Raw genomic sequence first — 13,738 nt, 5'->3', positions numbered from 1 at the left:
CTGTGCTCTTTTAGCCTTTTGTTGAGACAGCGGCCAGTCTGCCCGATGTATTTTTTCCCACAGGACATGGGCAGTGAATTCACCAGTGAATAAAAGAGCACAGTGACAATGTCGCACGTGTGGCTACCTTAGGCCACGTAGCCAAACATTGCAGGGACTGCAGCCTAGAAGATGACAGCGACAATAAATGTGAACAGATGTACAGGCAATGCAGCGTCATAGGGAAACACCGAGACACATTAACAAGATAAATAATAGAAGCTGCTATGATTATAAGACTGCAGGACGAGTGCATAAGCGCACCATCAGTGGCATTGTCCCAGAAAGAGATGAAATATCTAGAATGTGGAATCTGACACGTGCCGGATAACCGCCGTTCTTGTACCCTTGCGGATGCCTACAGCTATTCTTGTATGTTTTTTTCCTGTTCTGATCGCCAGGTGGTATAAAAACCGTACTGGTCTCGAATAAAACTTAGTTGACAGTCAGCGCTGTTGTGTCCCCTTCTTGTTCTGTGCCGTCTTTGCGCTGTAATAATGAATGTAGGTAACCAACTCGCCCAAAATGTTGTATTATTTTTTACTTTGTAAGGAATAGATGGATCTTGCAGTTTCCACAAAAGACACGGCTCGCTGCTGTTTACCTTGTGTTTTGTATTATACCTCCTCGTTCTTGTCATATCAACAACACACATGTTCAAAACTTGCGTAGCCTTCCTGGAAGGCGACTGTGGTCAAGATAAAGGCTTTCCTCGAATCTGTAACGCCCTCCTCAATCGAGCTTCACGAAGCGCTTCCGTAACGCCCACGGCGAAGGTCGCCAAATCTAAGTTGTAAGCTTGCGCGCGGCACAATGCATCTCGCTTGCGCTTGTTTTCAAACCAGCTGTTTGCTATCGAAGAATTCATAAAGTGGAACATAATCTCTTCGTGTCTGTGTTTTGAGCGAATGCTGTTCTGTACAGGTGACAAGAAATTCCCTCTCATCCTTAGGCTGCTTAAGAGTTGGGGATATATCTCGGCCAGGGAGAAAGCTTCTGCTTTCTCCCTGTTTATCAGCACACCAAATACGCTTTCTCAAGAAAACATCGCTAAACACGCTGCATTGATCCCAACGTCGAGTGTGCGCCCCACGTGCTGCACGAGCGGCGGTGTGCGAGTTGCAGTGTGAATACCCCGGTCGCTTCTTGCAGCTCAGAGTCGATGCTAACACGAGGAGGAGAGCACTAAAAAAAAGGAATAAAAGCACAAGGTCAGGCGTGCATTTATATTTGCTATTCCTTTGGTCCGGTTGCTGTTCGCCGACATCCGCATGGTCATTTCCAGGATCGATCCGAATATTCACCTTGTATGATAGCGAAAATTTGCATTTCCCAATTCATCAGGGAGCAAATTTTAAGATTTTGTCCATTTTCTGCGATGAACATTCATGTCAGAAGTCCAAAAAGGTCATTAGTATAGGTGCATCTGCTAAAATACTAGCAGATTCTCTTCTACAAAGATCACCTTGCATCACTCAATGGCCACCGCTGGCAACCGTTGAGCCCTGATGGTGTGAAAATCGCGCATGTATGAAATGTGTTCAAACGCAGCGTCTAGGCATTCAATGATATTTACTACGGGGGTGTGAGCTTGGTTAGGCGTTTCACACAACATATAAAAATCTGAGTGCGGAAGAACGAATGGTTAGATAAAAATCCACAAATTTGCTACACCTCGGCTTCTTCACTCCATGCCTCCTATGCAGCTACTACTTCTTCCTTAGACCGCACAGCTCAATGGAAGTGCATGAACAGAGATGCCGATAGCAATAGGGATCCCTAAGGAACTATTTATTAAAAATTAATAGCATTTTTTTCTGTTACTGAGGTGTGAGCGGAATATTTGTGTTGTGGTGTCAGTTGACACCGCCTGGGCCGAAAGGGCTTGCAAATAAATAGTATTCGTCTCCATCATTCCATTGTATACTAGTGAGATTACGACAAATTATGGCGCATATGGCGTGCTCGTAGCCTGGATGAAAACAGAAAAGCACAGTCAACACTACTATGTCTACACAATGCCGAATAAATTCTACAGCGAAATCCCTTACACCGGGCGCTCCCTGCGGATGTTGACAGTCATCGTGTACACGGTTAACATAGCGTCACGTGACCAGTGCCATACACAGCACTGTGTGTCATTGAGATCGTTCCGGTAGCCCAGTTGGTCGCAAAGTGCGTATGCTTACACTGCCGTTTGTATAAGGCATTAGGAAAACAAAACCAGCAGCACGGGAACAGTTTTCGATCAGTTAACTGCGTCACGCAGCAGAGCGCAAACTCTTGGCAAATGTAGTATGCCATAAAGTCTCCCATCCCAGGTGCGGAACTTTAGACGTAATTAAATGAAAATTGTGGCACTTAAGCCCCGAAGCAACTCATGGGCTTTGAGAGACGCCATTGCTGAGGGCTCATCAGGCCACCTGGGGTTCTTTACAGGGACGCCGAGGATGACTGCGTGCAACCGTTGTCAGCAAAAACAGATTGTATGGTTCTTTCTGGAAACGCTCACATTCGTCCGACAGAAAAGCCGCGTTTACCGCCAAGAAGATTGAATTTAAAAATCTCCGCTCCCGTCGATTCATTCTCATCAAGAGTTTGCTGCCGTCTTGAAGTGTTGTATGATGGTCAACCCCAGCGTCTGGAATCTGCGACCAAAAACTGTTATCGACGCATGCATTTTAACTGCAAATTTGGGCGGCGATGGCTACACCTGTATTTCGTGTTTTGGTCTCTTCTAGCTAGCGTTTAGATTATAACGTGGTGTCCTATCGATACACTCCAACTGCAGTTAATCATCAGTGTCCTTTTAAAGTGCGCTGACATCGCATAGCACACAGGGTCCTTGTATTTATCCTCCATCAAAATACGGCCAGCGTGGTCGGGATCGAACCTGCGACCTCTGAATCAGCAGCCGAGCGCCTAAGTCCGATGCAGTGAATTAAGGCACGTTGACAGGACAGCGCTTTCTTCTGGCTTTTGTGAACATAATACGTTTTTTCAAAACAAAAGTAATCCATGCGGCTTCATACTTTCACCCATTGCGCAAAGCCCATTGACAGCAGCAACATGCAGGCTAATGCATATCAAATGTTTATCCTCTTCTACGCGTCTTTACCTGAACTACCATGCAGCACTGAGCGTGTGTCTCATTAGAAAAAATGCATGACTCTTTAAAAAGAGAAGCAAAAAAGCGTTACGGGTTATTATATCGCCGAGTTTTACTCCACACTGTCCACACTCCACATTGAATTTAACCACGCTCTCTGCCCGTCGCCACACTGAATCACTAAAATTCTTTCATTGTAACGTCAATTCCTCGGTAAAGCTCTCAGATAACCACTGCATTAACTTTGCACCATTATCATCTACAAGAAGTCATCACGAGCTAAATTTGATACCGTATATTGCGCACACTAATTTGTTCAAATTCAGTTTTTTTTCCCCGTTCAGTAGAAGCCTGGAATTCACTACCTGGGCCCATTCGTACGTGTCCATTTCAATGTTTTGCAACGGCCATTGAAGACGCATAATAGCTGAATATTCCTACCCTGTCGTTAACAGTTGCTTTCTTGTTCGATACTTCTTTTGTGATTTGAACTTTATTGTAGTGCTGAAATTGTACATTTTGCTGTATTTCGTTACCTTGTTGCGTATTATGCATTTTGTGTTTTTCCCACACCTGCAATAACGCATATAATTGCGCTGCAGTTTGTATAAATAAATAAATATATAAACTGCGGAATAGCATCAGGTATAATTACTGAAACAAAGTTCGTTGTATTTACCTTAGGCTTTCTGCTCACCCCCACACATACATACATACATAAATGCATACATACATACATCCGTACGTACGTACGTACGTGCGTGCGTGCGTACATACATACATGCATACATACACACATGCATGCATACATACATACATACATACATACATACATACATACATACATACATACATACATACATACATACATACATACATACATACATACATACATACATACATACATACATACATACATACATACATACATACATACATACATACATGCATGCATGCATGCACGCACGCACGCACGCACGCACGCACACACACATACATACATACATACATACATACATACATACATACATACATACATACATACATACATACATACATACATACATACATACATACATACATACATACATACATACATACATACATACATACATACATACATACATACATACATACATACATACATACATACATACATACATACATACATACATACGAAGTTGCGACGACGGCAACGACTTTTTATTTGCAAGCAGAGATTCGGACGTCACTGAACGGGCAGCGTCAGGTGTGCTCCACCGTCGACCTTTCGCGATCATAACGAAAGAGCACAACGAAAGACTAGGTATGGTGCTGGCCTGCATCGCATGAGCTGGACTCTAGAACTTCAAGAAATGTCACTTTTGTAAGCGTTAAACCCTTTTCCTCCGGTTTCTTTTCGACAAGGACGGTATCCGGCCAGACCCACAGAAGATAGATGCCGTACGGAAATTCCCACAACCACGCTCTTTCAAACACCTTAGAAACTTAATGGGCCCCTGCTCCTACCTGCGCCCTTTCATCCAAGGCTTCGCCCAACTCGCTCATCCCTTGAACTCCTTCCTTCATAAAGACGCCCCCTTTGTACGGTCGTCTGCATGTGCGTCTGCCTTCCAGCAGCTGAAGTTTTTGCTCACCACTGCATCTGTTTTGCGCCATTTCGACCCGCCCACGCCGACAGAACTCCACACCGACGCCAGCAGCGCGGGCGTCGGCGTAGTGCTTATCCAACTCCACAACGACGCCCGACACGTGGTAGCATACGCAGTTTGCACTTTGGCAAAATTGGAAGGCAACTATACCGTGACGGAAGTCGAGCGTCTCGCTGTCGTCTTTGCTGTGCAAAAGCTCCGACCATTTCTACATGGACGTCACTTCACGATTGTTACAGACTATCACTCCTTTCTGTTGGCTTATTGGCCTCCGCGATCCCTCCGGTCTACTCGCTCGCTGGGCCTTACGCCTAGAAGAATATGACTTCATCGTGGCGTATAAGAGCGGTCGGTCGCCACCATGCTGATCTTCTGTCTGCGCCGTGTTTCCCAGCCTTGGGACTTTTCAGCAAGAACAACTCAGGGATGCTAGTCTTCAACCGTTGTTTGATGAAGCTCGTACATCTGCTTCAGTCACGCTGTTCGTCATATCGGAGGGCGTGCTCTTTAAATGTCATGCACGACGAGATTGCTCCCGGACGTCAAGGGTTTTCTCGTACGTTCCACAGAGCCTGGACTTTACAACACAACTGAGAACTACGTTGCAGGTTGTCTGCAGTGTCAGCGTTTTAAGCATCGCACTGCCTCACCCGCCGGCTTGTTGTAACCAGTGAGACCACCTTCCTCCGCTTCCCAAGTCTACCACGGGTGAACGCTGGATTATTGTTTGCGTCCACTACTTGACTAGCTATGTGAAGACAACTGTTCTCGTGTCTGCCAAAGCAACAGACGTCTCGTACTTTTTGCTGCACTCGGTTATCCTTCGCCACAGAGCTCCTCGCGCACACTCAGCGTCCCCACTCTGTATCTTCACTCATCGATCAATATCAACTGGTTTTTGGCACTCTTATGCAATACACCAATACTGTGCGTACACTGCTCCTCTCCATCACTGTTCCAAGGGAGCGGCTATCTCGCATATGCTGTGATGACGTTGCCCTCACGTTTTGTTGCAATTCCGCGACGCACTGTCCAACCCGGCCACAGAGGATAGCGCACACAGTAGAAAGCCGAGTAAGACTGAGGACAGCTGTAGTCAATTCTGTTTGGCCTATGACTTTTCATGGGTATTTTGTTTTTTTGGTAGGAAAAGACACGCCTATTCCTGAAAAAATTGCACAATTTTCCTGTCACTCCATTCAAAATCGCGACGTCTACACCGAAAAGGCCCCGTCACCACAGTTTTTGACTGTGTAACCAAGCCGCTGGGAACTGCGTGAAAAAGCTGTGCTGAGACACTGCAATTGCCCTGCCAAAATGGCGGGGGGGGGGGGGGGTGCAGGCGAAACTCATATTTAGTGTTTTTGGCCTTTTCTACCTTGTATAAGTCCTGTTTTCAGTGAATGTGGCGTCTTTGTCATTGGAATGCGGTATCTGTCGATACCTTCCAATTTTACGCTAAAAGGACCGGCACAGCACCTGTCACTGTGCGTGCACGCGCGAACCGCGCCATGAGGAATGGGACGAAGATGAGAAATCAGACCATTCAGCAGTGGGATTACATACATCGTGGATGTAAACGCGACAACCACTCCAGCAACAAATGGTTAATGCCAAGTAGACACCAAGAACTCTCACCACGGATTTCCCATACACAGTAAAAAAAAATTGCACCCTTAAAGATGTAGCGCTCAAGGCTGCACCCTTTCCACACCCTCAATTTTTCTTATATTTTCGGAAAAGGGTGCGCTGAGCACGTTAGCACCTTTAATGTACCCATGGACCCTTCAAAGCTGCACGGGTGCAAGGGTGTTGTAGCTCCTTCGGGTGCAAGGGTGCGTAAGGGTGTACGGTATTCTTTGACTTGTCGGAACACATTCTAGTAGTTCAATGAAGCGTGATTTTAATATGATGTGAGCTATTCGAGTTTTCCATTAAAAGACAGCTGCAACCTTGATGCCAGCAGCTATGACTGTGATCTGCGTCCCCAGAACGTGATAGTTAACTAAATAATTTTAGCTGAAGTGCTAAGCGTCACTGACTCCAAATATGGGGTCGCTGAAATGGCATATATAAACTTAGAAAAAGTATGCGCGGTAGGGTATCTGTTGTTTCAGCCGGCGTCTTCGCTTAGGCGGACACGGTTGTTGCGATGCGCGTCTGTTTTCTTCTGACTTTTTTTTTTTTAACTTTCCCCTATTATGCACGTGGCAGCGGTGGTGACTCGGCTCGAGCCAGTTGGCAGGCCCGTGCACTGTCCTTTCTATCCTTCTTTCAGTCGCAACAGCGAATGTTACTCTATAGGAAGGAGTTTCAGAAACACCGTGAGTCGGAGACACACACCTACGTATTAAAATTATAGTTGGAGATGCCGTAACGTTAGTGCGAAGTTAGACGGGTCGTCGGCAGCTTTTTGGAGGAAATGTTTAGATTCGATTCAAGAGTGCACCCCAAAAAAGAAATTGATCAGCGCCTTTTAAAGAAATAAAAACCTATTAAAGAGGACACTCTATTCAGACTCACAAGCCGCTACACACCACATACAGAAACGCACCCTGACCCCTTCTCTCCAACAGGAGGTCGAACGAGCGGTCTGCACACTGCAGCCTTCCATCGTTTTCTGTTGGTTTTGTTGAGTACGCAGGGTGACCAGATCTTTGGGAGTCGTGGATTGAGTGGATTTGGCACGAAGCCAACGGAACGACACACACTGTCAAGCTGCCATTTTTTATTCACACACACACAGAGCACAGCAAAAGGTGAAACGGCGACGGTGCACCAACGAATACATGGCGCCATCTCGTGACTGGCCATTACACTACTAACACTCCCCCTTAATGGACAGTCATTGCACCCACACTTTTGATGCCCAAACATTCACAGTGCTTGAGAGTCGTTCTTCCATTTAAGGCCTTAGTGAAGAGGTCAGCACAGTTGTTCGACGACTCGACGTACTGGAGTTGTAACTTTTTCTCTTCGACCTTTTCTCTCAGGAAATAATACTTGAGGTCAATATGTTTGCTTCTATCTGAATTAACTTGGTTTTTCGCAAGCGCAATTGCACCCTGGTTGTCAGCCATTAAAATCTGTGGTTCGTGCATGAATTCATGAGCATTAAGTTCCTTCATTAAATTTTGGAACCACATTACTTCTTTTGTAGCGTGACACATTGCTACATATTCTGCTTCGACTGTTGACAATACAGTGCTTCGCTGCTTCTTGCTACTCCAGGAAATCGCAGCACCAGCTAGCGTGCACAAGTACCCGCTGGATAACTTCCTGTCAACCTTGTCGCTAGCCCAGTCTGCGTCGCACAAAGCTTGTATGCACTTCCCAGTTCTCTGGTAGACTAGTGCATTGTTCTTTGTATGTTTCACATAGCGAAGAATATGCTTTATCCCATTCCAATGCTCTTCTGTGGGATGTTCATTGAACTGGCTCATGTAAGTAGTCGCAAAAGCCAAGTCCGGCCTTGTGCCACCGGCGAGGTAAAGCGATGCACCAACTGCTTGTCTGTACTTGCGAGGTAGGTCCTCACTTGACGAGTTATTGCTGTCTCCTCTTTGGTACTTGCTTCCAAGATCCAAAGGGGACGATGCTGCCTTTGCGTCTGACATGCCAAACGTCTCCAGTATGTCGTTAGCGTAGGCCGTCTGGCCCAGTGTTAGTTTACCATCTCTTTCTCTCTTCAGTCGTATGGAAAGAATGTAGCTGGCCTCACCCAAGTCTTTTGCATCGAATACTTGACCCAAGCGGCTCTTGAAGTCGGCAATCCCTTTCTCATCTTCTGCGATGATCAGCAAGTCATCAACGTAGACCCCTACGATGAGGTTCTTCTTCTTCTTGATATAAACACAGGGTTCTGCTTTTGACCTTGTCATCCCTTCTGACTTGAGCATTTTGTCTAAAGCAAGGTTCCACTCCCTTCCAGACTGTCGTAGCCCGTAAAGGGTCTTCTTCAGAAGGCAGACTTCATCCTTCTTACAGTCATTCAAAGGCTGCGGTAGTTCCATGCAGACGGTCTCCTTCAGAATACCATTTAAGTATGCCACCCTGATGTCCATCTGGTGGATGTTCCAATTTCTCTCAACTGCTATGGCCAGCAGTGTCCTGATGGACTTCAGCTTCACTACAGGAGAGAAAGTTTTCTTGTAATCGGTACCTTTCACTTGTGAATATCCGCATGCAACCAACCGTGCTTTGTACCGCTCCAAGTCACCATTTTCGTTGTACTTCCTGCGGAACACCCACTTGCAATTTACGACTTGTCTGTCTTTCGGTCGCGGCACTACCTCCCATGTATTGGAAGCTTCGAGGCTGTCCAGTTCACTCTGTATAGCTGCTTTCCATTCCTCCCTGTCTGGTGCAGATAATGCTTCATGTAGAGTTTCTGCATCTCTTTGGCTGTTTTGCCTGGCTATGCAGCAGCCGTGACATTCCTTTTGACGTGGTTTCTTGTTTGCTGGTCTTTCGGACCGTCTCAGTGCTTGTGTACCACAATTTGTCACGCTGGACAGTCGCTGCGTAGCTCCTTCGTCCTGTGTAGTTGAGTCGTCTTCATCAGCTGATGAGCCAACTTCTTCAGCATAGTTGTAATCAGTATCATTGCGATCTGAACTACCAACATCATGTGGCTCGCTCAAGCTCTCTTCAACTTGTAAAATGACAGTGTAATCAGTGTCGCTATGTGCTTCAGTCTTGCTACTTGCAACTTGGGTACGCTTGCATGGTAAAGACTTCTTCGAAGGTAACGTCTCGACTTACAAAGAAGCGATCTTCCTTCTGGTTCCACAGCTTGTACCCCTTTACTCTCGTTCTGGGTAGCCGACCAATATGGACTCTTCTGCTTTCGGGTCCGACTTGCTCCCCTTGCACCGTCTGTTTCGCACACCCCATGCTCTGCACCCAAACACTCTCAGGTGGTCCAGCTTCACTTCACCCCCTGTCCACAGAGCTTCTGGTGACTCTCCTCCAATCGCCTTCAATGGGCACTTGTTTCTGATGTGACCTGCAGTGACAACGGCATCAGCCCAGAGCCTCTTGGTGACACCTGATTCGATGAGGAGGCACCTTGTCATGTCAAGCAACGTTTGGTTCATTCTCTCTGCGACTCCATTCTGCTCTGGTGTGCCAGGAATGGTCAGCTGATGCTTTATGCCATGCTTGGCCAGGTACTCGTTGAACTATTTGCTTGAGTACTCTCCTCCATTGTCACTGCGCAAGGTCTTCACCTTCATGTTGTGCAGATTTTCCGCCATGCGTCTGTACTCGTCAAACTTTTCAAGTATTTCGCTCTTGGCCTTCATGGCGTACACAACAGTATATCTGGAGTAGTCGTCTATGAAGGTAACAAAATAATTGGAGCCACCTTCGGTCGTTGGTGTGATCTTTCCAACCACATCTGAATGCACCAGCTCCAGTGGAACCTTAGCCCGTGTTGTCTCATCCTTTGGGAAACTGCTTCGCCTGAGCTTCCCCAGACAACATGTGTCACATTTGTCCTTCAAAGGGTCTTCACTAGCTCCGCAGAGACGTCGAACAGCATCCCGGTGAAGGTGGCCTAGTCGTCTGTGCCAGAAAGCCCTGTCTTTGGTCTTTGCCATCTTCGTTGACATGATCTCCTCTTTGACAGAGTACAGTCGTCCTTCTCGAGTTGCAGTAAGGATCAGTTCACCAGTGTCCTTTGTAACTTCGGCTTTGCCCCTGGCGAACGTCACGTGCAAACCTCGCTCTTCAATTCTTCCGACTGATAGTAGGTTGCCGTTCAACTCAGGCACATAAAGGACATCTTCTAACGTGATGAATGACCCACCACACTCTTCAGACAGTTGAATCTGAACTCTTCCTTTCCCCATGACACTCATAGATTCCTTATTTGCCGTTTCTACTCTTGACTCGCATGGCTTGAAGTCAGTGATCTTTTCCTTGTGCGATGTCATGTGATCTGTAGCACCACTATCAAGATGCCACACATGAGGAGGCGATGTTATCACATGTTTGGCACATAAAGCCATCTGTGTTGCAATCTTTGCCTGTGATGAGTTTCTCTTCCTTTCGTCATCCCTTTCGTCTTGAAACTGGTCACAATCTTTGGCTATATGACCAATTTTGCCACAAGCAAAGCATTGCACCTTCTTCTTTTGCATACTTGAGGTACAATGACGAACCTTCTCATCCTTCTTGACAGTCAGTTGATGATGCACCTTCTCATTGGGTTGCTTGCTGTCAGTCCTTAACCGAGCTTTAGTGACTAGGGCCCTTGTCTGACTCTCTTCGACACTTAACCGATCTTCCTCACGACGCAGCTTTCTCTTTTCTTCGATCAGCAGCCTTGCCTTCGCTACTTTTGTCGAGAGGGTTTGCTCGTCTTGCTCCAAGTTCAGAATGAGCGGTTCATATTAGTCAGGAAGCCCCATTAGCATTACTAATGCAACCTCTCTGCCTGTAAATGCATAGCCTGCACTTGACAACTTCTTATGCAGCACCATCAATCTTCCTAGGTAATCTTGCATTGACTCATCTCTCTTCATTTTCACATTGAAAAAATCGAGCATCAACTGGAGTATATGCAAAGTCCAAACTTTGAGTGTATTTCCTGCAGCGTATTCCAGGCTTCTTTTGCAGTTCTGCAAGTCCCGATGTCATCCAAGTAGTTGTCCTCGACGATAAGGAACAGAAAGGTCAGTTCCTTGTTGTCAGTCTGCTTTTCTCGCTCGTTCGTTTCTCTATTCGAGAATCCGGGGTCGATCGCTTCCCAGCATCCCTTCTGTACGAGAGCAGCTCTTGCCCTTATCGACCATGTGTGGTAGTTATCTGATGACAACTTCGCCTGTCTAAACTCGTCTAATGCCATGTTCGCTGATCCTCAAACGCAAGAGGGACAACGCACTTCTTTTTCGTAGCTGTTTCACAGTTAGCGTACGCGAAAACAATTTTCAGTCACTTCTTTCCGAAAAATTTCGCCACTAACATCCGCTGAAAAGATTTTGTCAGTCACTTCTTCCTGACAATTTTGGTGTGCTCACGCCGGACGAGTCGAAGCGTCTTCCGTACACATCCAACACGGAGTCTGCAGCAACGCCGGTGTCGCGTGACGGTCAGTCTTTCTTCCAAAAAAAAAACGCACTTCTCACTTCACGGGCACACACCACTTGTCAGTCACTTCTTCCCGACAGTTTCACGACGCTCACGCCTGTCAAAAACTTCCGAAGACATCGGCACGACGTAGTGAAGGTGGTGTAGCTTTACGTTCTCTTCTTCAACGTGGTCGCACCTTTTCATCACTCAATCAAGGCAATCCGTCTAATTTCTTCCAAAAATGCGGTCGATGCGTCGTCCTGGGCCCATAGCCTATTGGTTTTGTTGAGTACGCAGGGTGACCAGATCTTTGGGAGTCGTGGATTGAGTGGATTTGGCACGAAGCCAACGGAACGACACGCACTGTCAAGCTGCCATTTTTTATTCACGCAGACACACAGAGCACAGCAAAAGGTGAAACGGCGACGGCGCACCAACGGATACATGGCGCCATCTCGTGACTGGCCATTACACTACTAACATTTTCCTCCGCTGGGTCCCTGGGCATTCAAGGATTGACGGCAATGAGCTGGCCCATCAGCTCGCCCGCAACACAGTTTTCCGAGCACCGTTGATCCCCTGGCCCAAGCCCTCGGAGGCCGATGGGAGACTCACCCTTCACCGTACCATAAAAGAGGTCTACCTTAAGCTCCGCCTCGACAAACGCCTTTATGCTCCACCTCATCCATTACACACGGTGCCGGAGTCTCGTCTTCTTCGGCACATCCAAATGAATGCAGTTATCACACCGTCCCGCCTCTTCACACCGTCCCGCCTCTCTATCGCTATCGGTCGGACCCTTCTTGTCCCAACTGCCCCTGTGTCTATGCGGACCTGGTCCACTTCCTCTTCTATTGCCCGGCTGATCAGCAGTCGGGTTCCTACCCCCACCCTCTCTATCCATCACCACCTGGCTCGACTGGCTTGGCGCTGAAGGGGAAGACGAACAGCGACTTCTGGTCGCCGAGGCGGTCGACATGTTCGGCCTATAAATTATGGTCGATTAAAGGTCTTTTACTACTACTAACTTTAAAGCAGACGGAAAAAGGGTGCGACAAGCATACTTTCAACCCTTTTAGGCAGCCAAAAAATAAGGGTGCAACTGTAACGATCGCGCCCTTGCTATGGGTGCGACGAGCGTACTTTGCACCGTTTTGGGAGGGTGCAAGGGTGTGAGTTATAGCCACGGAAATGCACCCTTAAGGGCGCAAATTTTTTTTACAGTGTAGTGAACAAAAAACACACATCACTGCTGCTTCGAGCAGTTCGTCTATTCGGCATTACCCTCCCATCACTTGCCAAACTCATTAGCTCAGCTGTACGAATGACTGCTTCAGTCTGACATAGCGGCCGAATCCTAATTTCCAAACCACCCTTTTTCTGCGTCTAGAAAGTCCGAGAAAGATGTAAGGCCTGTCTCTGTGGACGCCTGACCGCGATGAGATCTACGCTGAAAATGGACACTATCATTTGGAATAAATAAAGCTTGCACCCACTTTTCGGTCCATGTCGTTGTGGAGGAGTTCGCGGCGCTCTTGAACCGGTGGAACCAACTCTTCCTGCTTCATCCTCAGGGCCTCGCGCACATCCTGGAGTTCTGTCATGAGGACCTCATTTCTGGCAGGCTGTCCTACTTGCCTTCTTTTCATTTGTTCTTCGTCCATCTGTGGGCAAAGAGAATTGAGCGCGTAAGTACACGTATGCTTCTCTCTATTGCAACAGTTTGCCTTTCATGGCGTCGCCTGAACCACGTGTGTTCGCAAAAAGGGAGCCCAGTTTATCCTTACAAATTGCGCACGCATCAAGTGCCGAAACACAGATTACGACACAATCAACATCATGACTCCATCCGCACTGACAA

At 47.0% G+C, this 13,738-nt stretch overlaps 1 protein-coding gene across 1 annotated transcript in view; it reads right to left on the bottom strand.

Moving 5' to 3' along the window:
- LOC149355447 (uncharacterized) overlaps positions 1-13,738 on the bottom strand; it is a 97,669-nt gene that overhangs the window by 37,350 nt on the left and 46,581 nt on the right. The window contains exon 6 of the mRNA XM_089576116.1: positions 13,374-13,541. Coding sequence (XP_089432242.1) covers positions 13,374-13,541 — 168 coding nt within the window. The remainder of the gene's footprint in view (positions 1-13,373; positions 13,542-13,738) is intronic.

The sequence above is a fragment of the Amblyomma mixtum genome, chromosome 3, assembly GCF_055824585.1.
Source record: "Amblyomma mixtum isolate Tamu chromosome 3, ASM5582458v1, whole genome shotgun sequence".
In the NCBI taxonomy this organism is placed as follows: Eukaryota; Metazoa; Arthropoda; class Arachnida; order Ixodida; family Ixodidae; genus Amblyomma; species Amblyomma mixtum.
The sequence above is the reverse complement of the archived record's forward strand: the minus strand, read 5'-3'. Positions and strand labels throughout refer to the sequence as shown.